At 52.0% G+C, this 23,973-nt stretch overlaps 1 protein-coding gene across 3 annotated transcripts; it reads right to left on the reverse strand.

Annotated features, from left to right (window-relative positions):
- Positions 1–211: 211 nt before the first annotated feature.
- ISM2 (isthmin 2) lies at positions 212–23,314 on the reverse strand. 3 transcript variants are annotated; one of them, XM_039389699.1, is made up of 7 exons: positions 22,628–23,314; positions 18,259–18,399; positions 7,828–8,088; positions 6,965–7,331; positions 6,017–6,157; positions 5,413–5,484; positions 212–4,951 (listed from the first exon to the last, which is right to left on the reverse strand). In XM_039389699.1, exons 1-7 carry the CDS (start codon positions 22,763–22,765, stop codon positions 4,434–4,436), a joined length of 1,638 nt encoding a protein of 545 aa, XP_039245633.1. In that variant the 5' UTR covers positions 22,766–23,314; the 3' UTR covers positions 212–4,433. The 3 variants fall into 3 exon arrangements, with proteins under 3 accessions (XP_039245633.1, XP_027575993.1, XP_027575994.1); XM_027720192.2 differs by having other exon boundaries at positions 5,413–5,490; XM_027720193.2 differs by lacking the exon at positions 18,259–18,399 and having other exon boundaries at positions 5,413–5,490.
- Positions 23,315–23,973: the final 659 nt, after the last annotated feature.

Consider the following 23,973-nt stretch of genomic DNA (forward strand, 5'->3'; position numbering starts at 1 on the left):
CATGGTTTGAGAGCCCCAAAATCCAATTCTCTAGTTCTAGCCCCCCTCCCACATCTCAACCCAGTGTGATATGGGTTTTCCAGACACCATACAAGACTCAAAATGGGGGGAAGGGAATATATTACACTGACTGTACAAAATAAATACTACAATACATTATATACAATCTGAACTATCTCTACCATGACAAAACAGTATTTACAATGGATCAAATCTCTTCTCCCTTCCAAATAAAAGTCCAGGAGGGAAGAAGGAAGAGATCCTTTCCACTCTCAGAGTAGCAGTCTCTAGGGCAGCAGGCTCTCTTCTCTCATGCAGAAGCTGTAGCTGGATCTCTGCCAGTACACACGAGGGGCGTATCCAAGCCCTCTCGGCCACTCGTCTCCAAGCGAGGGTCTTCTCTTCCGTAGGCTGTGTTCACCGGGACAAAGGTCACTTCACTACGTCATATCACGAAGCGCAGGGGTCTTCGTGACGATCCCTATCTTCAGGGGATTCAAGCCCCCTTGCGAAGCTCCCGTGCTCTGTCATCAGGCTGCTAGCTTAGCAGCAATAGCGGGAGGGCAAGGCCCTCCTCTGCATTCCTTTGGCCATCCCAGTCTAGCTTTCCAGAATGCCTGAGCTTTTCAGCTCCTCTCTGCAGTGCATGCTGCATCTTAGGACTTCCATTCAGTAGGAGTCCATCCTCTCCGCTTAGGAGAGGTCACAAAAGGAGTTTTGGGTTTTGATTCAGTTCTTACCCAAACTTTCTCTCTGTAGAGCTTAGTTCTGCTCTCTCTGCTGCTGGCTCTCTTTCCTTCAGACAACTCTAGGTCTCTCTTCCTTGGCTATGTGCTGTTTCTGCTGCTTCTTCAGTTCTTATCTGTTGGCTCTCTGCCACCTTCCCTCGGTCAGTGCTGTCCTTGCTGCCACTTCTGCTGCTCACGGTGGAGAAACATCCCCCAGCTCATAGCTACAGGGCTATGAGGCTCATAGCCCAGTTTAAACTGTTCCAAGTTCCTGTAGCCCCGCAGCCGGGCTCCTGCCTCTTCTCCTCGTGGCTCTACAACATGGCTACTTCAACAACAACAACTACAACTACTTTCTTTTCCGGTCTAAGTGTGATATGTTTACATTTTGCAGAAGCGGTCATTGGTTCAAACCTCAAGGGTCACCACCCCCTGGGGATTTACCATTTTATAACTTCAGGGGGAAAACTGTTTTCCCCCACCACACCATGGCTGTGGTGGTGGGCTCCAGATAGTCTTTGTTACCTATGATTTTTGCAGCCAGACATCACCAAATATAAATCCTAAGGAAAGGAATCAAAGCCAACTAGGACTGGGAACCCAAGACATGTAGTGTTCAACACAGTGTCATCCCTCTCAACCAAAATGAATAGCAACATATGCTCCAGTCCCAACTGAATGACATCAGCATGACATATAAATATATATATATGTGTATATATATATATATGAAGTGCTTTATTGCAGCATCAGAATAAAGAATTATTCTTTATGAAATTTTGTAGGAATAAAAGACATTTTATATATATTATATATAAAAAACCCACAATAAACCTAAGGAATAAAACCTTAGAGACTCATCACTTAAATGGCAGTGAGCTGGACAGAATCTTTGATGGGATATAAAAATAAATGCTTGCTTAATGTCTGCTTTTCTCAAAGTGCTCTGCAAAGCCTCCCGGTGTGTAAGGTGCTCGTATGAGGAACAACACTGCTTCTTGTTTCTCATGCTCCAGTTCATGCCTATATTGTCTAAACCATAGAGGCAGCGAAGCAGAATAGCTACTTGGCTCTCAACTAGCTTTTGTGGGGGAGCGGGGAGTGGGGGGCTGTCAATGCAAGGAATTTTTGTACTTGCCCTTGGACAGGAACTCCAGTTATTACAGAACTAGACTGGTTGACATAGCCAGTATAAAGAGGAGGAGGGTGCAAAGCCTGAATAACAGTCCTTATTGTAAGAGCACTTCCTTAGAGAGTAGCCAGTCTAACAAACAAATTGGCTGAGCTTTTGCAAGTCTCCTTCAAGAAAGGCTGTTTGCAGAAGTCCTGCTTCCATGTGTGGGTCCAATACGGAACACTAGGCACATTCAACAGGAGGTTGTTTTAAAGAAGTCAGCAGTGATGGTAAATAAGCTCCTCTGAGAGTCTGATGATGTTAATAATGACATATGGTATGGGAGAGGAAATATGAAGATGCTGTGCTGAGTGACAGAAGATAACAAGCTCATCCTTCCATGGCCTCTCCTGGTCAGTTTGTTTGCTTCCCATACAAAAGCCTCTGTGTCTCTTTACGAGGCTCCCTGAACACATCCCAGGCTCCCAGAATCAACCCACCAGACCACTGCCACCCCCTCTTTACCACCTCTTTATGACCTACCTCTTTAGCAGAAACTAGTGAGCAAATGACCATTTTGACTAGGAACATGTAATGATCAGAAAATTTTCCAGGGTCTAGGTCTTCATCATGCTTATTTGGTTGTCTTCCTTTTTACTACTTACATAACACTGCTCATCTCAGACTGCATACCTGTTGGGAAATGGATGATGCCTGCCTATGTTTTGATAGAACCCACAGCCAGAGTCTAGGGATACAAGTGTGGAATAACAGTTAAATAAGAAGAATTCAGTGATAACTTCATTAATAGTTTTGTTTTACCAGCTAGGAAGTCTTAGCTACTGATGACCAAAGATGCAATATTCTACCAGTAACCAAGGCAAAAGGATCAACATACATTCAACATATATAAAGATGCTCCCAGAAAGACTCCCCAGATTGCTTTCAGATCATGGATATTCACTGATGCTGGAGAAAACTCCTGCAAGGACAGACATAGCACAGGATGGTCAGCCAAGGACCTCTGCAACCAGACAGATATTTTTTTGGTCCAACAGTGTCCTGCAGAAACACATCGAGTAGCTAACAGCCTCAGGTGAAACTTCTAGTCTAGAAATGACTCCATTCATCTTTATGTGTGCTTGACTTGCTCTTTTATTTCCTCTGATGCATAAAATTTTCCAAATGAAAGCTGTAAAGTTTCTGCCAGGTTCAACAACTGAATGTCCAGGGATAAAGGTGCTCAGCCTAGTTTCTTTGCAGAAAAGCTCACAAAATATGCTGGGACACACTGTCACGGACCTGGGAAAAGCTGAATAAAACCCAGGCAAGACCAAAGTGCCAACAGAAAACATGATTCGTGATCTGTGGACACCAGGTATTGACATTATTAGCATGTGTGTGTTCCTCCTTTGGAGCCACACTTGTGAGCCTGGCCCGGCAGCGAGCCTGAGAGGCGCAGGGCGTGCCCATGAGTCGCTTTCCCTGGGCTGTCTCCTGCTGGGCACCTGGGCAGAGACAGCATGGAGCAGGGCCCGTGTCCACCAGCAGACCAGAGAGGGCCAATGCTGGATGCTCCCAGTGGCACCTGACTTGTTCCTCTTCCCATGGAGAACCTGACTCGGTGCTTTTTGCTCCTTGCCAGCAATGGCATGAGCAGTGGCCAAGGTGTCTCCTGTCTCTGGCAGGCCTGTGAGTGGGAAACACAGGACTTTCTTCTGGGCTGTGTCACAGGTGCTCCTGAGCACTGAGATCCTCTGGGGGCTGCCAGGGCACCAAGGCCTGACAGTGAGCTAGTGCTGGGACTTGCACAGGGGCTACCACCCTGCTCCCGCAAGCACCAAGGCAGAAGGGCTGAAATGCACAGAGGTGGTGCATCCCCTGTGATGACCTCCTCTAAGGCCCACCCATGTCTAGCTTTGGCAACCAAAACCCTGGTGGCAAGGCAATCTTCCAAGGGAGCCCAGGCAACCAGTCTCCTCCTGCCCCACACCCACCCTCAGCCTATGGACCCTGCTAAGCCTTTCTCTGCTCCTTCCCAACTGTGCATGCACAAACCTGAGGAGCATGCAAACCCTGCTCTGTATGCATGGTTGGGACAGCCGTGTGCTCTCTAGAGGACCTACTCCAGTTTCAGACATAATCCAGTGTGTGCCAGGGCAGGTGCACAGGCAAGAGCAGGCAGCCGTGCCTCACCAGCTCCTCAGACAAGGCATGAAGCCAGCAGGAGCTGTGCCTGCTTCACCCTGCGCTCAGCTTTCAGGTTGCATTGAAAGGTCGTAGAGAACAAAAGCGGGCAGGAGCAGCCCCTTGTTCCATTTACACCTCCCAGCACTTACTGTTTCCCCATGTGCCAGCCCAGGAGCCCTGGACTGCAGGACTGCCCTGGGTGGCATGGCAGGGATTGCACTAAGATAACCTCCGGCACCCTCAGAAATCTGAGGGGGGCTGAGGCACCCCTCTGAGGGGTTGAGACAGATGGTGCATCCTCCCCGCTTTGCTTGGCACCACCGAGGAGCCCATGAGCAGGGCCAGGGCTCGCCAGGCTGCGCAGGGGTGCAAGCCCGTGGCTCCTTTGAGAGTGGTTGTGGCTAGTACTCCTTGGCCTCCTGCAGCTGGGAGAGGTACTCCTCCTCAGTGGGGTTGTCAGCACACTGTTGCCCATTGTTGGGGGGCCGGACAGCGTGATACCGGCTCCAGTCACCCTTGCAAAGGATCCAGGGCAGCATGTCCACTTTGTAGTGCAGCTCCGGGGAGAACTCGGTGCTGATGAGGTTGGGGACGCCAGCCCCCTTACCGCGGGTGATGAGGCGGGTGTGCTCGTCATAGCAGCAGTGCTGGGCAGCCAGGGTGGTGCTGTCCAGGGAGAGCATGGAGCGCAGGCAGAAGCGTGCTGTGGGCTTGTAGATGTCCAGGCGCTCCTTGGGGCCACTGGCATCCCGCCATCGGAAGGTCTTGCCCTGCTGCTCATCCCGCAGGTTGACGGCACTGTAGACAGCCTCCAGTGGGTAGGAGCAGGGGCAGCTGGGCAGGTCTGTCAGCACTTTGCTCAGGTACTTGGTGAGGAAGTCACTCTTGCAGTTCAGCCACTTCTCACAGCTGTCTACCTCTAGGGGGAAGGTACAGAAAGGTGAGGGCATGCACAGTCTGCACCCCACTTTACCCAGTTGCCATTTTTCTGCCACCTTGCCAATACACCAGTGGAGCCTGCAACCACCAGGCAGGAGCAGTCAGGCTCTTGGGATGAGTTGGAGCCAGGCTCCCTCCCCAAGGCAGTGACAGAGGGAAGGGGTTTTGTGCTGGGGCCAGGCTGGCAGCATTCCCCCATGGGAGAGGGCACACAGCAGGCTGGCCTCAGCCACTGAACCGTAAAGCAGGACTGTGTTGTACCAGGGCTGTGGGAGCAACTGGGTTTACCAGCATGACCACTGATGCCTGCACATGGTAGTGGTTTGGGGTGACTTAGGCTGGACACCAGACGTGGGAGCCCTTGGCAGAGCCCTCCCCACCAGCCAGCTATGACCCCCCAGTCATAGCTGAAGCCAGTGCAAGGCAGAAGCAGAGGCTGACCTGAGTTGAACAGTTCTGTGGTGTTGTCACTTCTGAAAGGTGTCTCTTCTGTGGGGAAGACCATTTCCCCTTCTGCACCTTGAGAAATAAAAAAAAAAAAAACAAAAAACAACAAAGAGCCAGGCTGAACACCAGGACAAGTGGTGGGATTTTTCCCTCTGTATGTGCACCAGACACCATCCATTTTCCAGCCCCTCTCCTGCCACTTCTTTGGTGACATAGCTCCGCCTTTGGAAGCAAGGGTCAGCAGCAAGACTGGATGGACACACCTGCCCGAGGCTGTGAGTTATGTAAATACCATTGGATAGAGCCGGCTCTCAATATGCCTCAGGAGAAAATTTCAAGCTCCCAGTGTGAGAGAGGTGCAAGAAGTCACACATCAAGCCGGACCCCAGCTCCTACCACCCTTGGGTACTACACAACTGCTTAGGGAGCCATGAAGCCCAATCATAGCCTCTTTGTGGAAACAAAGCCCCATGGTCATTAGCTCTGATCACATTAAACATAACTAGTTCTTGAAGCATGAGCACTGCCTGCAGCAGTGGGGGACCAGCCCACATTGGGGTCAGACAGTACCCAAGCACTGGTATGGCCAAGGGCTCACCAGGGCAGTGTGGCAGGTCACAGGTCCTCGACTCCGTTGCTGTGCAGGCATAACCACAGGACCGGGTCCTCTTCTGGTTCCCACTGCCACAGGTAGTGCTGCAAGGGGACCACAGGCTCCACTCATCCTCATCTTCATAGTCTGTGCAAGGCAGGGAAGAGGCAGAGTGGTGAACCTCAGCAAAGTCTTAGCAGAAGGGGAGCCAACAGCCACCTGGGACCTCCCTCAGATCTGCACCATCCCTGTACAGGGACAGTGCTGCCTGGGGCACACAGAAGTACCCAGTCATGTGATGCCAAGGGCCAACCTTGTCCTCGCTGCCAACCCCAGGGAAGCATCTCCTGAGCAAAAGCTCTCATTCTCACAGCTTTGCTCCCAGTCATACCAACCCAAACAGGCATCGCTGTCCATCCCCTTCCTCACTGAACTTGGCCAATGCACTGGCCATGATGCTGAAGCATGAGGTACTAGCAAAGGTTGACTGGTTTCAGGGTCATGGCCAAGAAGCTGCAAGAGGGAGCTGCTGTGGTGCCATGGCCTGTCTGCTCACCAGTACTTGCCATGGAGCCCTCTGTAGCTCCTCTCCTGGGGGAATGCTGACGTCTGAGGCAAAGGCTTCTGGCACTGGTGTCACTGCAGGGATCTGAGTCCATGGCAGCAGCACTTGTCATTAAACATTTACAATGTTTTTCTCATCTGAGCATGCCTTCGCTAGAGTCCATGCTCCATCTGATTACATGCAAGGGCAATTCCCACTGGGACTCTAGCATGTCTGCTGCTGGCAGCCACAGCTGAGTACTGGCCTTGCTCCTTGGCATGCTTGCTTATTTTTTAAGTAGGAGCTGAGCACCAGCGTGCTGTGATCCCTGCTGCAGGGCTGTGGGCCAGGCAAGGCAGGGGAGGGCAGTGCAGGTCTGCAGGGCAGCTGTGCATACCAAGAGAACTCACCGTAATTATATTTTTCCTTAAAGATCCAGTTCTTCTGCCCAGGCCATCGCTGGTCCCAATTACCTCCCACTCCACTGAGCATGGACTCTTCCTCCTCATACTCTGCTGTGTAATCTTCCTCCTCATCCTCTTCTTCTTCCTCCCTGTCCCCTACATCTAGGTTGTCATCCTCTTCCTCCTCTTCTTCCTCTTCTTCCTCCTCCTCCTCCTCCCCCTCAGCAGGGTCAGTGTATTCCCAGAAGAGGGGCCAGAACAGGTCCTTGTGGGACAACCACTCAGAGGATGTCAGAGACCAGTCATTTCTTGTCTCCTTCAACAAGTCCATCTCCATCTCGGCCTGAGGATCATCCACCACTTCAATGGTCACCTTTAAGGCAGACATGAGGCAAGGCAGTGAGCCAGGGCACAGCCCTGGGACAGACCTACCAGACCATGCACTGGTTCCCAACCCGAGACGCCAGAGACACCTTGGGCTGCAGGACCATGAGGAGCACAAGTGGTCTCACCTCATCCAGAGAGACTGAGCACGGACAGTGTGGGAGGCACAGGGGGGCTGGTGGTCACCCACAGGGGCAAACACCACCCTCAGAAATTGAGAGGTCATCTACGTAGGAGTGTTTGCTCCTGCTCTGTGGAGAGGAGCTGGGGGGGGGGGGCAGGGAAAAGAGTGTGAGCAAATTTCTCTGGCAAGGAGCTTCTCCATGCCAGCTAGCTGCAGCTGGCAGTTACCAAGAAGACAGATGGCAGAAGCCACACAGACTCCATTCACAAGATCTTTCCTCTTAGGGAACCAAATGAGGCTGGAGAGCACATGCAGCACTCACCCACATCCCCCCCATGGCCCTCCCAGACCCACTCCCCACCTGAATGTTGGGGTTCTGGGCACTCAGGTCCACATTGGCCAGCCCCGGCAAGCTCTGCAGGTTCAGCATGAAGGGCAGGCTCTCCTCCTGGCCAGCACTGCTGGGCTGGGGCACTGCTGGGCTCCTGGCAGCCTGCTGAGCCACCCCCCGACGCCTGTGCCGCCGTGGGCCAGCCTGCCCGCTCCGCCTCAGCCCCCGTGCCTTGCCTGATGGTGGCAGCTCCTCATCCCCTGCCGAACGAGGGTTGGATGAGGCAGAGACCTGGAGAGGGAAGAGGCAGTGAAAACATCTCTGCAGGGTGGCAGTGCAGGGCAGGGAGGAAACTGCTGCCCAGCAAAGGGGGGTCTGGTCTGCTGCACCAAACGTTTCTTCCACCCCATCTGCAGCATCAGGGTAGCAGTTAACATGTTAATCAATCAAATTAATACCCAGTGTCCTCTGCTGTGCTAGGACTCAGCCCTGCTGCACCTGAACCTACAGGTCTATTCAGGCTGGTGCTTCCCATACCCACAACCACCCTCTCTGCACCCCTCTGCTGTCTCATTGCCCATTTTGCCTGGCTTTCCACTTCTTGCTCTCCCTTTTTGGCCATTGCTTGGTCCCTGGAGATGGTCACAGCATGGGCTGTTTCTGGCCACCGAGTTACCAGAGCTCATGTTTAATAATTTTATATATTTATATAAAAAGTTTATAACAAGGGCTTTATGACAAGGGGAAAACCTCATCAAAATAAATTGTTCTGTGGTGTTAGTATTAAGGCAGACAACTTCAAGCAACACAGGTTTAATTGAGATTTCACATGCTGCCCAAAGGCTCCCACAAGGAGGGAAAGAAACTGCTGGTAGATATAACCCAGTTACCTCCAGGTCCTTGAGAAAGGGAAGATGCCCAGCCGAACAAGCCAACAAAACTCACTTGCCAGTGCTGCCAATGGCTCTAACTGCTGCTGCCACTTCAGTGGCACGTGGCATTTCACAGCAGCCTCGTCCCAGGAGGAGCAGGGATAGCGGGCAGGGAGCCTTGCCCCACAGGCAGCACCAGTCAGCCGGGGGGAGGGGGGGAGAGGGGGCAGGGAGGCGGCCAGCGCGTGCTGCCAAATAACTGGGCTCACACCGAGTTCCCACATTCCTCGTCCCTGCACTCGGTGCACACTGGCACGAAAGAGTGTGAGCCAAAGGGCCAGCAGGCTCCAGTGTGCTTGAGAAACCAGAGATGGGAACGACTGGCAAACCCCTCTGTGGCACGGGCAGAGGTGCCCGAACCCCCAGCATCTCCGCCAGAGGATGCCTATTGCTGGCTGCCCATCTGAAACCCTCTTTTGTTCCCAAGCTCTCACCCTTCACGCCAGCCAAGTTGAGAGCCGCGGGATTAACGAAGAAGAGTGCGGAGTGCCCCCTCCCCACGGGGCGGAGGGGGGGACGCAGAGAGGCATTTCTACCTGCAATTAGAGCCAGATGGTTTGGGGAAGGACTCCCCTTCCTTTCATCCTGATCACTGGAGCACTTCAAAGGCAGCTGGAGCCTGGCCAGACTCTCATGAGTGCACACAGCCTGTCCCCAGCCCTGTGCCCGTACATCAAAGTCCGTGATCCCTCCATTCCCGGGGGAGGGAAAAGAGCAGCAGGGATGCCGCTGGTCCCTTGGCTGCTGCCCAGAGCAGGCTGAAGGCAGAGAAGGGCCGGTGACAGACTTGGCCAGATGGGCCCGGAGGAGAGAGGGTTGCAGGGAAGAAGAGTGCCTGTGCTGCCTGGTGAGAGCATTTGGGGCTTGCTCCCTCTCCCTGGCCAGGAAGGCTCCTGTGGCACTGCTGGTAGTAACCATGAGCACGGACAGATGACTCTGCCTACATCTTCCCCTCCCAGCTCCCTCTGTCCCCATCCAAAACCACAATGGTTTTGAGAAGGGCGCATGGGAAGGTTGTCTGGCTCTGTCTCAGCCCATCTCCCAGTGCCTTAGCCCCTTGTTAGGTCTCCTGTCACACCCAGGGTCTCCTCGGCAGGGAGCAAGGCATAGCCCAGGTGGAACATAAACAGTAAGGGGGGCTGAGCAGGCAAACCTGGCCGTGTCCTAGTGCTGGCTGCACGACACTGCCTGACAGTGCTGGGTTTGCTGCCAGCTGCACATGCCCAACACAACCCCTGCACTAGAGACTGACAACAGCCCTGCGAGCCTGGCGTTCCTGCCTAATTTGCAATGAGTTTATTGGGCTGGGTAAGCTCATTTCACAGACAACCCAAATTTAATACACATGGAAAGTGAGGTCTCCTCTAGCAACAAGATCTGAGCTCACCCAAGGACATCAGACCAAGCCAGCCAGGAACAGACTCCAAGTCTCCAAATTTACACTCAGTGCCTAATTCAGATTTTACGCCCAAACAAGCTCAAGAAATTCAGAGTACTGTTCCCACAGGGAAAATGTAAAACTGCTCCAGGGGAACTGGCTGTGAGCGTGTTGCAGGGTGAACAGAGCTCCCTCAGTGCCCAAATACTCCAGAGGCACAAGGACACTGAGAGTGCCTGCCCTGGATGGCCCAGAGTCCTTCAGCAATGGTCATTGCACTGTACCACCCAACACTTCCCTCCTGTTGACATCTGCATTGTTCTGAAGCTTTGCTGGGTTAAAATTTGTCCCTGCATCAGATGCCCCTCCTGAGTAAGGTTCTGCTCAGTGTCCTGCCCCAGCCAGTCAAGCCATGGATTTAACAAGCTCTTAAAAGCCCAGTGCTCTCTCCAGGTCAGAGCATCTATGGCATCAGATGTGTCCTCTCCATGTCATCAAGGGGCTCTTGACAGCCAAACTAGCAGCTGCCCTCGAGGTTTGTGCTCCTGCTGCATGACATCCATTCTCTCCTCTACTCTGTCCAAGGAGCAGCTGGATAAAGCAAACAAGCCTGGAGCTAGGCCACTGCAGTGCATCAGCTAAAGGAAGAGAAGACTTTGCTTGTCCAGAGTTAACATTCTACTCCCCCACTCTCCACAGAGCACAGGAGAAAGTCTGCAAACCATCGCCCAGCTGGTCATCAACAGCTCCCTTCTCCTTCCACCTTCCCTTGGAGCAGCCAAGGGAAGAACACTTGCCACCACCCCAAAGAAGCAGAGCACAGTGCTGGAAAGCCATCAATGCCTCACAGCTGAGCTCCTGCAACTAGGCAGCACCAAGCAAAAGAAAAAGTCAAAAAAGGAATTGCCACAGATACTCCTGCATACACTTGGCATATCCTGCTTTGCTGGGAATAAGGCTTCCCAGGGCAGGACCTGAGAGAAACTCTGGGACAGTACTCGGGAAAGAGCATGGGCTTTCCATTTCTGAAGACCACGTTTTGACTGCAGAATATAAGCAGGATCACACCCTCCTACCCACCAGCCCAGGAGCTCTTCCCATATAGTCCAGGCTCTCCCATATGTAGGACTGATCACCTAAACACCTTGGGGCACAAGCTTAGAAAAGATGTTTGGAAGGGGAAGGAACTCATTAGAAATTCACTCCAGTGTCATGCCTACTTTGTACATAACACAGGCAACAAGGTGTGTGGAAAAAGGCCACACATCACTGCTCTAGAGACCAAAGGCTGACATTTTCCCATTTCTAGCCCATACATCTCTATTAAAATTGCTCGAAAATCTGGAGGTGGTGAAGAGAGCAGCCACAAAACCGTTTCAAGGGATGGAAAGACTTTTCCAGTGAAAGATCTGTACAATTTAATTTGTTCGTCATGTTAAAAAAAGGAAGCAATGACTTGGTTTTCCAGTTCTTTAAGAGAATAATCCATCAGGCACCAGAGACTCTATAATCCAGAACAGAAACACATAATAGGAAGCAACGTGTTCAAGTCAAAGCCAGACAAATTTAACCGAGGAATAAGTCTCATGCTTTTAGTGCCATAGGTGATTAACCACAGGAACAAGCTAAGAAAAGTGACAATTTCTCTTGTGGAGACTGTCAAACCCACATCACTAGGCTCAACGTGAGTACCACATCTGTACTAGGGAAGAAATTCAAGGCTCTAATAATTTCATCTGCTCTTAAAATCTGCGATTTTGCTATAAACTTCTCTAAGGCTTTGAAGTAAACATGGGTTAAAAAAGCAAATTACCAATGTTCATGTGCTGCAGCTGCTACATAAAAATTACTAGAGATGTGACATCTCAGATCCTACAACCTGAAAACATCAACAGACTAGTCCCTGCGCTGTACTGTACTTTGGCAACCAGGGGCCACACTACCTGTGGTGTATGCCACCACAACCACAGGTACTTGTCCCTCCAGCAAGTTCGTCAGCATCACCGTAGGCGCTGCAAGTTGCCAGTGCACCCGCCGGCAGTGCTCTTTGTAACTACACACACTGCTGAGCAAAGCTGCCCCTCTAAGTACATTTGAGAGAACTCTCCTGGGAGCGAAGCTCTGCTGGAGCTTGTGCATCAGCAGTCAGTGGAGCAAGCGAGTCACCAGCATAGGACAAGCTCAGAAGATGCAGCTTCCACCCACACCCATCCCAAGCCAATTATCAAGTACATAAACTCACTCAACTTGAACCAAAGAAACCTGTGCACACGGCAGTCAGATCAGAGGCAACATTCAGGCTGTGGTTTGGGCTTGTTAACACTGCAGTGAAGAAAATGATGTATTTGCTAAAGGCCGGTATCACACTGGGCTATAATTATAAGGAATGGGGGCTTTTGTTGCTTAATCATTACTGCTTGTGTTAGGTTTCCTTTGAACAGTTTTACCATGGTGTACTGAAACAAGAAACTTCCAGAAGAACTATTGATCTTTTCCTGAATAGACCTTCCTACTCTTTCCCCAAGCTCTCTCCAACATTTTAAAATCTGTGCTGCAGCCTGTTGCAAACTTGTCCACTTATGAATTAGCCAAGTACAAATTATTTTTTATTTTTTTTTTACCACAGAACTTTTCTTTCTATATTCACCTAAATAAGCTGCAAAGATCTGGAAAAAGAAAAAAATTATCTTTGGACTGAAACTGGGCAGAAACAACTCCAAAGCAGGATTTTACTATAAAGCTATACTATAAAGCTATGGAAGTAGAGGGAAGATGGTTGGTTGCTTTAGAAGGAAGCCCAGTATTTCTGGGGTTAGCTCAAGCTGTAGTTTGCAGAAAAGCTCATGACAATTTTTGCTGATAGGTTTGGGAGAAAGGGGAGGTTTTTCTAGTGTTAACAAGTAACACTGTTGTCTCTTGAAAATAAAGGAAGGTTGAACAGCAGGGTAATCACCAGGAACAAATTCAGTAGGTTATGACGCCTCCCTCCCATAGTGCACGCTCTCTCCTCGATGAGATACTGCTCAAAGAAAGGGCTTTTTTAGCCCAGCCAGCTGAAACCACCACAGCCTCCTGAGGGCTGTAGTTTGATCCTCCTGGCTCATAACCCATCCACCAGCACACAACCTGTCAACTGGCAGTCTTTCAGCCAGATGGAAAATCCATGGGACAAACATCAGGCAAGTGACCTCTTCTACCCATCAGCTCATCACCCACTTAACGGATTTCCCAGAGCCTTGCCAAAGCTTCTAGAGGTGTCAAGAGCTGGGTGGGTACCTAGGAGATATCAGGGAAGGTGAAGATGCCACTCAGTTCCTGTTACTGTCTGTAAGACCTTCTGAGCCACAATCCCAGTCATCAGACACAACACATTTAGACTTACAGGCAGGTGGCTTAGCAGGAGCTATCACTCAGGGTTTTGACGGCTGAGCTCTGGAAGATCAGTCAGAGGTAATTTAAAGAAGTGAATACTTCCAGTTGCCTCCCTCTTCCTGTGCCCTGGGTTACAATCCCACCTGCAAAGGGGCTGAGGCCCAAGTAAAGAGCAAAACCATGATTTCCCACCTGCTGTACTCTCTGGTCCACCTCAGAATCAACTCACACTTGGGTGCTGGTTTTAGGGGGTATTTTTTATGGTTCCATTTGTTTGGTTGGTTTTTTGTTGGTTTGTTGCCTTTTTTTTTTTAAGTAAAGACTCCATTTAGGTTTTGGGGGAGTTCTACAAGTGCTCATGGAACAGACAAAGCACTTGGTTATCATGCTTGCGTGGGCAGATCCTGTTTATGACAGGCCAGCAGGAGCTGGCAGCACACTGTAGGCTGTGCAGATAATTATTACAACCTCATGATTATAATTTTCACGCAGTTATCAAAATACTTTAGATCATATGGTATCACTTCCTTCTCTAACTAGCTCCATCCCAATTGTCTTGAGTAGGAAGCTGCAGGAGGCAGCATCAAAGGCTTACTCATGTCTCACATTTATTTTCATGTCTCACAATTGCAACAACAGTAATCTCAAAACTCTTTCCAAGGTCGGTGACTCAGTTGCCCTGAGGCAGAGCCAGCCCTGGAGCAGAAGACACTACAGCATGGAGAAGCAGCAGCATGCAGCACCATGAGGAGCAGGGACACAGCATAGGTGACTGTGTAAGACCAAAAATGGGGAGGTTGTCCAGGCCACTGACACTGCTCCTCACCATGCATCCCACTGGCACAGCCCAGCTTCTCTCACTGCAGTCAGCTCTCCTGTGGATGTGCTGACGAGTAACTTGCCAATGGCATCCTCACTCCCCAGATCACTTGTGACACAAGGAGGAAAAGTAGGAGCCTGGTGGGTTTTCACCTTGCCATGTCTAGCTGTTGCCCTTCTCAGTGTCACACTACCATAAATATCTTCTCCCTCTTTAACACTGAGACAAATGCTGTAAAATTTCCATTTTGCAGACAAAGAAAATGACCTGCCCGAGGTCTCTCAGGTAGCCTGTGGCAAGGCCAGGAATAGATGTGGGTCTCCCATGTCCTGCTTGGAGAAGGCTCTCGGAAAGGTTCACCACAGGAAAGGTCCCTGCCCCTGAGGAGGGACTGCCCTGCCTTCCACATGGATGAACCACACAGTCCTTGAGGGGAAACTGGGGTATATGGTTGGCACCACTGACATATCACAGCACAGCACATGGGGTTGTCCTTGCACCAGGAGACTGTCCAAGTGCAGAGGTCCCAAGGGCCTGTTCTTGACAGGTAGTGCCTGCTCAAGGACACCAGCCAGTGGCAAGGCACCCTTACCTGAAGACCCTTAACCTGAGACCGTATCCTGAAACTTCTGCTGCAGCCAGGCCAACTGGGAGCTGCTCAGATGCAGCACAGCCATGGGTATGGGAGCTGGGCCCCTGCAGAGACTGCACATAGAGGTCCTCCAGAGAGGTGAACAGACACACATCCGTATCCTCTGGTACTCTCTGGCAAATGCTCCTGCTAGGGCACATGTTTTCTGTTAACATAGTTGAGCTGTAATACGCATGAGCTCCTAATGCATCAGACTGAGCTGCTGTTAACTTGTTCCAGCTCTAAACTCCATGTGCTTCAGTAACCATTAACTTGTTCCAGCTAATGATCCGCATTTGTTAGCCTGCACACCGTAACCCTCTGCTCCAGCTGCTGCTCCCTTCCCTGCTGCAGACCAGGCAAAATTGCAAAAGCAAAATCCCCCGAAATATAGCAAAGCAAGTGTAGAAACTGATGGAACCAATGCCAGCCTCCTCCTGCCTGATAAAAGGGGTGGTGGTGTGGGGGGACACAGGGCAAGAGGGAACTAAGGGGGCACCTACTCCCCTTGTCCCACACAGGGTGCAGAGGCTGCCCCTCCATGCAAGCAGTGTGGCAGGGAATGCAGCCAACCAGCCAAATAGAAATCCATCGGGGATCCCTTCAACAACAGACAAAATGGACACCTGAGCTGGACTTGGAGCATCTCCATGCCCTGCACAGGAAGGGATCCAGGCAGGGATGCTGCATCTCTATTCCTTAAGGGACAAACCTAGGATGACTCACAGCCAGCAGCCTCTGCTCCAGGTGCTTGGCTGCAGCTCCCCAGCCCCTAGATGAGCTCAGCTCCCCTCCCCAGCCCAGTGGCAGGATTTAATGACTCCTGCACATCAGTGTGGGGTGGAGAAAGAGTCTTGGGGTACCTTCCTCTAGCTCCAATCTGTGGTGTTCATAACTCACTTGTTCATAAGATTTTCCAGGACAGCCTCTGTTACTTCTTAAGTGCTTCACCAATAATAATTTTTTTTCCCCCCTCCCATCAGACAGAAGCCTGAGGTTTACAAGGCTGCAGAGGCAAATCCAAAGTCAGAGGAAAGCTAGGGCATATCCAGATGGGAAGCCCCACTTCTCCAGCATCTTAGCCCCCAGTTGACCCCTCCTCTTCCCTTTGGCCAGTCACTTCCTAGAGGTAACCCCAAGACCAGTCCCCACGGTGGTCACAGACACACAATACTCAAGCTGTAATCCTGGATGCAGAAGCCAAGCTGACTCTGAGACACCCACACATCTCCTCTGCTGGAGGCATGAGGGCCACTCTGCAGATACTTCCCAGAAGAAAACCAGATGCTCCCCTAAGGGGCATCTTTGTAGTTTTATTACATGGTAAGGCTGCCTGCTCCTTAAAAATCAATGTCTCAAGAGGGGAAACTGCTGGGGGGAACAGCCTATGTGAAGACATTTGTACAACACCTTGTCTTGTCCGAGGTGCTGCGTTGCACAGCACAGCACGGCACAGCTGGCATCCCTGAGGATTTTAGCTGCTGCGGGAATGGTTGGAGGTGAAGGGGAGGGAAGGGAGGGCAGCGGGAAAGTGTGTCAAAGTGGTGGGGAAGAGAGGACACCCCAGGGAGGCAAAGAGGTGTCAATTCTCCACTGGTGGAGCACCTCTTGCAGCACCTCTAGGCCATCCAGCAAATACTGCCATCTCAGGAGCCTGGGGGCTCAACTGCTGGGAAAGAGTTGAGACTGGCTTGCTCGCCCCTAGACTCAGGCTGGGCTAGAAGACAGCTCATCTGAAGGGCACTGTACCCTTGCCATGTGCCAGACTCCAACTGCACCCTACATGATGGTGGCTCTCTTGGTTTGGGACATGTTCCCAGACCTGCCTTGCACCCCAAGTCCTGAGTGCTAGATAAGACCCTGACAGACCAGGCCAACCATCAGCTCCCAATCCAAGATAAACCCAAACCTCGCCACCTCTTCCCTGCATGCATGAGCATTTCCTGGTCATCTGCAGTCAGGTCTCTACCTTGTGCCCATCCAGTGGTGCCAGGAGACAGCAAAAGGCAGCACTGTACTGCATTTTGTTCCCTTTGAAGCTGTATCCTTGCCCTGGAGACGAAACCAACCGGAAGCCCAGGAGGCATCGGTGCCCTTCACGCCAAGGGCCACCCATGACTGAGAGGCAGGCAGGTCACCATCTTTTTGGTGTCTTCATCTCATGAGTACAGAGATGAAAGTACATCTCAAACAGCTTCTCAGACAACCCTCAGGAGTTAATACACAGAAGGAACATGCAGAAACAGGACTGTTTGGAAGCAATCCTCTGCAGGCTGACTTTTGCAGCTGGCCACGTAAAAGCATCTGACTGCTCAATGAAGGTTCCTTGCAAAACATTCTACCAAAAAAAACCAGCAAAAAACAAAACCCAAACTCCTTGCACCACTATTTTGCAAGCTTCTGTCTGAAACAAAAATAATTTAACATCGAAACATGCCACAATCTCTTCCTTGCTCCAGTATTTTATACAAAACCTGAGCCTATGGCTGACAACATTTGCTTTGAAGGAGCTGGGACAGCATGGGACACCTTGCTGGCCTGTCCATAGCTCAGACTGTCCTCAGGCTTCCCTATGGGAAGCATCAGGGCTTCTTGTTTCGGGGATTATTCTGAGTGGAAGAATATTTATTGCTACTACGGAAAACAGATGACCCCTGGTTTGCACTCCCTATCTGTAGGACACTGACAAGAGGAAAGTAAGAATTAACTCTAGCACACTCCCTCCATCATCCCACCTGGCTTGGAGGTATCATGGTTGGAAGCAGGATGAGGAGAAGGTTTGCATGAGCTGGACACTTTTGTGAACCCAGAGAGAGTGCTGGGCAATGCCCTGTGGAGCGATTTATGCCTCATCTCTTCCCCTTACATGTGCCTTTTACAGGAACCCCTTTGATTGTAACAATGGGAACGCAGCAGACCTATTTGTGCAGTGAAAAGGGAAGAAGCCCGCTTGTTGGGCAGCTTCCCTACACCCGGCTCCCCTTTGTTTCTGCTGCTGTCTCAGCCCCAGGGCGGGAGGGTTTTCAACTGTGTTGACTAAGATAATTTGGCACTTCTCAAAAGGAAATTTGCTACAAAGGGGGAAGTACCTCCCTGCACACAAAGAGCCCCTTTCAGAGCGGAAGGATGCTTCAGTGAACGTTTTGTACCCACAAATCCGACCTCCGCCAAGGACAAAGCCAGGGACAAGAACGCTTAATTGCTGAAGAAATGAAAAGGTAAAAAGCACATCCGCAGGCAAAATGACTCTGCTACTGACACAGCCCGCGGTGGCGGCAAGGATCTGGCTGTGCAGGCAGCCAGCACCGACCCGGCCGCCCACTCCTACCCCAGCTGGGCCCTCCTGACGAGGCGGCAGCGCAACAAGATGCTCCACACAGGGCGGACCCAGGTGACAACACAAGCTGGACATCCACAGCAGGGCGAGATGGCTCTGGGAAAGTGAGATCCTCTTCTTGGCCAGACAGCCCTAGAAGAGTCAAGAAGGAGCAAGAGCTGGGGGGAGGCACAGGGTAGGCTCCCACAGACCTCTGTGCCTGTGCAGCTCATCACCCCAGTGGTGTCCCCAGACCAACATGTCTCCTGACAAACTCCACTCAAGCCTAGATGATATTTCTTTCCCTTTAACACTTTTTTATCTGGTACAGCCACGCCATATCACCTTGAAGCTCCTTCACTCTCCATTTGCTGTTATCTCCAGCCAGGCATCACGTGACTGCTGTACATTTAATTCTTAAGCTATCCTCGACACTCACTTGCCCTTATGCACAGGGCAGGTCAATTTAAATCAAGACTGCTACCAATTATTTTTAATCAGGTGTAGACCTACATTTTTGTATGTAGTTTCCCATCGCTACTCTCACTGCTTGATTTAACCAGTAAATAATAGGTACTGTTGCCACTTGTTTCCTTATTTCTCAGGGGCCTGGAGCCAGTCATATCAGGTGCTGCACAAACCCACTGATTTGCAGCCAATTCAGCCTTTATGCTGTGCTTGATATTTCTTTTGTTGCCTTCTGTTATGTCTTATCGCAGATGCCATATTTGCTTTGCTCACAGCCTCAGACCAGGGGAACTCCAACAGGAAGCTCCAGCCTGGATTTGCCCCCTGCCCCTGTCCAAGCCCAGCAGTAACACCCCAGGTGCCTTGGGGAGTTTGCTGATGTTGCTCTTGGACCCCTCTCTCAGAGCGGTTCCCTCCTACTGAAGAGCACACATCAAGCCCACCAGAGCTAGACTGGGAGCTTGGACCCTCCAAGAAACATTGTTGGCTTGCTCTGCCACACCCTGTCACTGTCGGGATGCTCTCTCCCAACACCCCCATTACTGTTCCCACTAGCACTTTTATTTCTATGCACAGTTATTGAAGCTGTGATGTCGGTTCAAACAGATCTAATAATTTCTAACATTTACATTTCTAACATGTTAGGACTCTAGCTGTTTTCTATTTACCAGAAAAGCACCAGAATCAACTGGTATCAGTTGGAAATAATTCAAACGTCTATTAACAGTGTTCAAAGCCAACATTTTGAAATCCAGCGAGTTTATCAAAACATATTTTGCATTTAAACCTCCTGACTTCATAAATAAATAAACCATTAAGTGATGTGATGAGCTGTACCTTGTCTCCACAAGGGACACAAGCTTTTCGAACTATTCAGTTACCCAAATCTGAAGAGCCAGTTGCTGGTCAGTGCTCCATCCTGCCACATTTCTGCCCACATCGAAGTATGATGCATCCAATCTGCAAAATCACTTCTAAAAACCCTGCTGTACACCTGCTTGCTGCCTCGGAGCCCACCTGCCTTCCCAAACATCACCAAAAAGCCTCCAAACAAGCACGTACCTTCTCTCATTAGATTTAAGTCATAGTTTGGAAAGAAAACTGCCTTTCAGCTTCTTCACTCTGCCTTTTCAACTTCCAGTCAAACAGACTGAAGCAATAGCAAATATCCTCGCTACATCTGTTGTTTATGCTGAGAACAGTGTAACTCAGGCAAAGTTTTTCTGTCCAGTGTCACAGCCGAGAAAATGTAAATTTTCCTGCTCCTTTGGTAATGGATCCTGACTGAGGCACAGGACTTTGGGACATACTGATAAGGCTATCACCCAAAAATAAAGCACGTGTTTCCTCCATCCTTCCTGCAATTAGAAGACTTTCTAACTCAAAAATTTACTGAAGAACTTGGTTTAATTTTTCTAAATTATATTAGTATAGAAGTGCAACTCTGAGGCTCAGCACAGATTATAACAATTCCCATTCAATTCTAAACAAATGAAAAATGTTTGCTTTAAAGAAAGTTGTTAAATTAAAATAAGTCCAAGTTATATAACTCTTTAATGGTTTTGATTGTCTATCTGCTCTTCTCTGTCATTTCTATTTTTCTCCTCACAGCCCCCTTCATTCTACCCACATCTGTAGGGCATTACCCATAGTGTAACCAATACTCGAGCTGTGGCTACCCTGCTGCCATAGAGACAGGACATATCAGTGCTGCAACAGGAACCATCTGTGTGTATGACCCAAAATCACTCCGGATTTTTTTTTAACCACCATACTGCTGTGCTTGTGCTCTCTGCTTTAGTTCAAACAGCTGTGCATGACTACTCTAAATTCTCCCTGACATGCACCAGAAACAGAGGATTTCATCCCAAAACACAGCTAGAAGATGCATGCCAATGTGTCTTCTGCTGCTTTCTCCCTGCCGTGAGAACTGTGCAGCCAGTACTCTGAGGGATGCAGGGCATGCACGGGAGCACCAACACGCTCCCAGAGGAATTAATTTTTCAACTTCCTCCTTGCTTCTAATCTCCACCCTCAAACATTTGCTTATAAACTTCTTGTTATGTTTCTACTTCTGCAAGAAGCAAAGGTCCTGGGGACAGAGGCCGGGCTGTGTAAGTGCCGAGTGTGATCTTTGGCTGGCCGCACAACGCTCCCCATTCACAACCATTCACAAACTGGGACTGACAGCAGCTCGCTCCCCTCTCCCACATATTTTAGATGTCAGATAAAAAGGAGCCTGAAGGCTGCACTGCAGAGTCCCGTGGTAGGCACATGCATAACTTCCTAACATACAGCTTGTCTCTATCCTTGCCCCCCCCCCCCCGGGCTGCAATACTTTCCTGGATTTCAAGTGTAAATGGCTACTCCTCCTGCAGCCAGAGCTCGAGGTCACTCTGCCTGGCATTTCTCCGGCAACTGAAGCACCATCTATGTCTAGGTTCAAAGTTTCACTAGCAAAGCACAGCACCAACATGTTATTAGCAGCCCTACAGCACATATTCCCAGCAGTCCCCTTTCAATCTGCTCAGTCCATGCTCCACTCAAAACTATTACCAGACTTGACTAGTGGTACCTGGCTGGACACAGGCCGTGACCTCTCCTGCCCATTGGCCAGGCTTTCCATGCATCAGATTCGCTCCTCGCACTTGTTCCCTGGATTTCATGCTGGAATGGAGTTTAGTGCATCTGACAGGAGCTGCCAGCACGACTCCTCCACATATCAGCATTCTGTTTCGGCAATAACTAGGAATAAGGTATATTCCCATCACTTCACACCTCCTCTGCCAGTCTGACTGACATTGCAGATCAAATCTGCTGCTTCCCGTACTGCTGCGTATCGCCAGTGAGGGCTGAGCTGCTCTTACCCTGTCCTGCTCAACCTCTTCCTATCGACACTTTTCTCAATTATTTCTTTCACCTACTTTTAGCAGTAGCATTCTTTGAAAGAGTACTTTTTAAACACAGCTGTGCTGCCCGAACCATTTTTTTTCAGAGAAGAGTTTCAAGATGAAAACAGCTTGTTTCAACCGTCCAGTTGTCCTTATTCAAACTCTTCTCCCTGCTCTCCTTTTGTTTCTTTCCTATTTCCCTCCTGTAATCCCCATCAGATTCCACCAGTTGTCTCCCAATCTGACCAGTCTCTCACTGCCTGCTTAAGTTTTCCCTTGCACAGTCCGCGCTCGGCAGCCAGCGCTGGCCAGGATCCGGCACTCCAAGGAGCGAAAGGCGCAGCCCCGGGACATCCTCCCTCCCGGCCGGGAGGCTCCCAAGGCCGCCTGCTCCGGGGGACACGGCGGGGCGCAGGCTGCCGGGATGAGAGGGGAGCGTGGCCGCTCCGGAACCTGCCCCAGGGGCGTCTCGGCGCGGAGGTGAGATGGTGGCTAAAATCCGTCATGTCTTATGTTTGTGGTAGAGGAGATTCGGCGTTCCTGGCAAGGCACCAACCCCGTTAATTTAACCCCTCTCTCCCACCTGGGATGTTGGCTGCTGGAGGCAACGGATCTTCCCGGGCACCGGGTCACGACATTCGGCCCCCATTTCAGAAAGCCTAAAGCAGCCCCTTTCCTTCAGCCTCTGTGCAGTGCGAAGACCTGAGGCTGCCCGAAAATCCCGCAGGCCGGGAAAGCGCTCTGCCCCTCAACGGGTGAAGAAACAGCCTGTAAGAGGGGGGGCCCAGACACTCCCCCGCTGCTGCTTCTCTCCTTGGAGGTGCGGGCGGCCGGGCCGCGGGACACGTGTTGGATGCTGCTCCCGTCCGAGATGCACAACCGCCTCCGAGGGAGCCCCGGTGACCGCTCAGGTGGCCCGCTGCCTCCTCAGCTTTCCCGGCACGTGAGGGGGTGCAGAGACTGCGGAAGGACTCGCCTCAGCACCCTCCCGGCTCTCCCTACTTCCCCAAAGGCTGCCTTACCTCCGCCAGCTTGGAGCTCCTCTCCTTCGGGCTGTTGCTGCGGTGTTTCCTCACGGGCAGTCCTCTCACCACAGCCACGAAAGTTGTCAGGAAGACGAAACTGAGGATGAGCACGACTTGCCCTCTAATCAGAGGCATCTCTCCCTCCCTCTCTCCCCACCTCGCACGTCCAGGGCAGGCGGTGCGGCAGCACGCCCGCCCGCAATGCTCCAAATCCTGTCCTTCTCCGAGAAAGCGAGAGGAGCAGGGGAAAACTTAGAAAAAAAAGTAATATATAAAACACCGGAGCCGGGAAGTGAGGTGCCCCGCGGGCTGGGACAGGGGCCGAGGCAGGGTCCGCCGGCCCGGGCCGCTCCGCTCCCTCTGATCGTTCTTGCAGTTTGCCGAGCACCTTTCGCGGTCGCGGCTCCCCCGCGCTCGCCCGCCCCTGATGCTGAAGGATAACTCTGAATAGCCTCACAAGTGTGTGCGGGGAGGGACGGGAGGAGAGAGCTTCGCCTCCCCACCCCGCTTCCTAATCCTTTCGGCAATCCGATTTCTTTTCCTCCTCTTCTCCTCCCCCCGCGTAGTCACTCGCCGGTGCTGCCGCAGCTCTGCAGGCAACGCTGGGCACCGGAGGGCGGGCGGGAGGCCGCTCGCCGGGGAGAGGCTCCTGCTCGCACGAAGCGCGGTCCAGCCCCGCCCGGGCGATCGCCGCGGCTGCCGGCCGCGGGCACGGCCCCGCCGCGCCCCTGCCCTGCTCGGAGGCTGCCGGCACTGCCAGACCTCCCCCTTCTCCCTCCGGGCGCTGCCCCCTCCGGGGCGCCGCCGCCCGCTCCGCTCCTCCCCTCCCGGCAGCTGCATGGCTCGGGCGGCCGCCGCCCCCTCCGCCCGGCTGTGCCCGCGGGGCGCTGCCCCTCCGGCGGGGCCGCCCGGCCCGGGACTCTTTGTTTCTCGCCTCGGCGGCGCCGGCCTCGCTCAAGCCCAGCGGCACCACCGGGCGCTTCCCGCCGGGGCAGCCCCGCCGCAGCGCCCTCCCGGCGGGGCGGGGCGGCCGCGGGGCCCGGCGGCTCCGGCCCGGCCGCACGAGGCGGGAGGATGGAGGCGCCCGGGATAGAGGGGCAGGAGCGGGGCCGCGGCCGGGCGAGGGGCTCAGCGCATCAGGGCTCGGAGCCTCCAGCCGCGCCCCCGGGGAGAAGAGCTTGCAAAGGCCGCTGCCTCTCCTTCTCCGAGCACCGGGGCCGCTCCGCGGGAGAGCGGGGACGAGCCCCCCCGCTCCCGGCCCGGCCCGCGACAGGCAGAAACGGGGCTCTGTGCTCCCCAGTGAAAGCTCCGGCTGTTCCCGAGCTGCGGGAGGAAGTTTTCAC

This window comes from Pipra filicauda, unplaced genomic scaffold, assembly GCF_003945595.2.
Source record: "Pipra filicauda isolate LSUMZ 115617 unplaced genomic scaffold, ASM394559v2 scaffold75_size2874737_pilon, whole genome shotgun sequence".
NCBI lineage: Eukaryota > Metazoa > Chordata > Aves > Passeriformes > Pipridae > Pipra > Pipra filicauda.

What these genes read in the sequence shown, in the direction of transcription:
- ISM2 (XM_027720192.2), bottom strand. Translation starts at nt 22,765, where the DNA reads ATGCCTCTGATTAGAGGGCAAGTCGTGCTCATCCTCAGTTTCGTCTTC. An exon ending in TGACCTGCCACACTGCCCTG is followed by an intron (nt 5,491 to 6,016) that starts GTGAGCCCTTGG and finishes TTATTTCTCAAG; the next exon opens with GTGCAGAAGGGGAAATGGTC. An exon ending in CACAGAACTGTTCAACTCAG is followed by an intron (nt 4,952 to 5,412) that starts GTCAGCCTCTGC and finishes CCTTCCCCCTAG; the next exon opens with AGGTAGACAGCTGTGAGAAG.